General features: G+C 27.1%; 1 protein-coding gene across 1 annotated transcript; it reads left to right on the top strand.

The window, feature by feature from the left end:
- Positions 1-439: 439 nt before the first annotated feature.
- On the top strand, positions 440-2,537 carry ENU1_031590 (serine/threonine-protein kinase, putative; the record flags this gene model as incomplete). Its single annotated transcript, XM_008857319.1, has 2 exons — positions 440-883; positions 933-2,537. The coding sequence occupies 2 exons, from the start codon at positions 440-442 to the stop codon at positions 2,535-2,537; spliced, it is 2,049 nt and encodes a 682-aa protein (XP_008855541.1).
- Positions 2,538-2,560: the final 23 nt, after the last annotated feature.

Below are 2,560 nucleotides of genomic sequence, written 5' to 3'. Positions count from 1 at the left end.
CTGAAAGAACTAAAAAAAACAAAAGATAGAAGTGGTACACCAATGCAAGTTAGCTTTTGGTGATCTATGCATACAGTGCCACAAGATTAAATCATATTTTATATTTCTTCTGTTTCAATAAAAATAAACAGAAGAAATTCCAATATGAAAAAGAATAAAAAAAATGAAGATAAAAAATAATTTAGAAAGAGATTTGTAAAATAAATTGTTCTAATTTTAGAAATAAAATGAGTCAAAAGAAACTATAGTTATAGTTAAAAGAACAGTACCAAATAGTTTATGATATAATTAAAATAGAAAAATTCTATTTATAAATTTGATGTGTAATTTTAAGTTTTGGAAATAATTTTAAAGAAAAAAAGGTATGTCCAAAAGGGAAAAAAACGGGAAAAGAAGCTAAAGGTCATCTTCATCAAAAAAATACATTTTAAATTGAGAAATGAATGAACGAGGTATTTTCAGGAGAATAGAAACAATACCCCTTTCTAATCAATTATCCCCAAAGACTTCTGGAATAACAAAACAATTGACTGCTTCAATATTAACAACGTTTAATAGATGTTTACCTAATGAAGAACTTATCATTACCTCACCATCTATACCTATGTTAAATCAACAACGAGATAATGAAATTAATGACTTGATTATTAGAAAAGGAGATATTATTGGGACACTCACTTCTCTTGAAGGTCCTGAATGTTCAATGGATAATTCTAAATTAACAAAATATAGAGTTATTGAACCACTTGGTCAAGGAACATTTGGTCAAGTATTTAAATGTGTTGATTTATTAGATAAAGGAAAAGAAGTTGCAATAAAGGTATTAAAAAATCATACAGCATATTTTCGTCAAGGATTGATTGAAGTAAGTGTTTTAATGATTGTTTGTTTAATAAAACTAAAAGTATAAAGAAACATACTAATAAATATAGTTAAATACATTTTATGACCAAGGACATAATAACAAAATACTTATGATAAAAGATCATTTTATGTATTATAACCATATTTGTATTGTTACAGAATTATTAGGAAAAGACTTATATCATCTTATGAAAGAAAATAAGAATAAAGGATTCTCTATTACAACTATCAGAAAATTTCTTTTTCAAATATTAAGAGCATTAAGAACATTGTCACATGCTAATATAGTTCATTGTGATGTAAAACCAGAAAATATTTTATTACAAGGAGCTACCTCAAACATTAAATTGATTGACTTTGGGTCAGCATGTTTTGAAAATTTCACAATGAACACATATATCCAATCTAGACATTACAGAGCACCAGAAATTGTTTTAGGATTACCTTATTCATGTGCAATTGATATGTGGTCTGTAGGATGTATAGCAGCAGAATTTTTCCTTGGAATTCCATTATTTGCTGGAACAAGTGAATATAACTTATTATTTAAAATGATAGATATGTTAGGAATGTTGCCTAATGAAATGTTAAAGAATGGAACACGAACAAAAGAATTTTTTAATTTGAGGGATGGTAATTATGAATTTAAAGAACAATTTCAATATGAAGCAGAGAAAAATATTAGACTTATACCAAATAGACATTATTTTTCTTATCATTCTCTTAAAGATCTTATTGAAAAAAATCCAATGAAAGTTAGTTCAACTGAAATTGATGAAGTTAAAGAAATTCGTGCTTCACTTTATGATTTCTTACTTCGTTGTTTTGTATATAATCCAAAAGACCGTTTAACTCCTGATCAAGCTCTTGCTCATCCATTCATTTTAGGAACAGCTATAGAAGGATATAAAATACCACCAAGAGAAGTTCCTTATAAAGAATATGGTAAAGTAATGACAATGAAAGGAAAAGAATATGTTGATCTTGCTTTTAATGGTATAGAAGAAAATATCTGTGATAATCAAATGTATTACAAAGCTTTTATGCATGCATTTTATAATGGTCAGATTGTTAATGTTCTTACTGAATCACCATATGTTGGTTCTATAACACCAGAAAGTTTTATTAAAGTTTTTAATGAAAAAGGTGGCTTTCCTAAAAAACTTCAATTTATGAAATCCATTACTCCAAGACAAGTTAAAGTTGTAATAATTGATGATAATAAACAAGAGTTTTCTTCTTCAACGGAATCTCCTAATTCTGGATCAAAATCTTCATCTCCACAACTCGATAATGAAAAAGAAAAATGTAAATCAAAGGTGGGAAAAATAAAAGACCTTTTTCGTAAATTAACACCAAGTCATTCTCCTAGAGCTTCACCTCGTTTTTCACCCAGAATATCACCAAGAACTTCTTTTAATTCTTCACATGGATCTTCTAGTAACAGTAGTAATTCACCTAATTCTACTTCTATTAATGATAGAAGTCAACAACTTGTTCCTGAATCAATTAATGAATCTCATACCAGCAAATTCTCAATTGTATCTTTTCATATTAATGAGTCTGATTCTGATGGAGAAAAATCAAAGAAGAAAATCAAAACTGATACTAGTAGTAATGATAAGAAAAAAAAGAGAGAAGAAAAGGAGAAAAAAGATAAAAAGAAGAAATAACAAAACCAGAGAATTTTATGTTT

The sequence above is a fragment of the Entamoeba nuttalli genome (genome assembly GCF_000257125.1).
Source record: "Entamoeba nuttalli P19 unplaced genomic scaffold asmbl_2541, whole genome shotgun sequence".
Lineage (NCBI taxonomy): Eukaryota > Evosea > Mastigamoebida > Endamoebidae > Entamoeba > Entamoeba nuttalli.
This window is presented reverse-complemented; position numbering and strand designations above follow the sequence as displayed.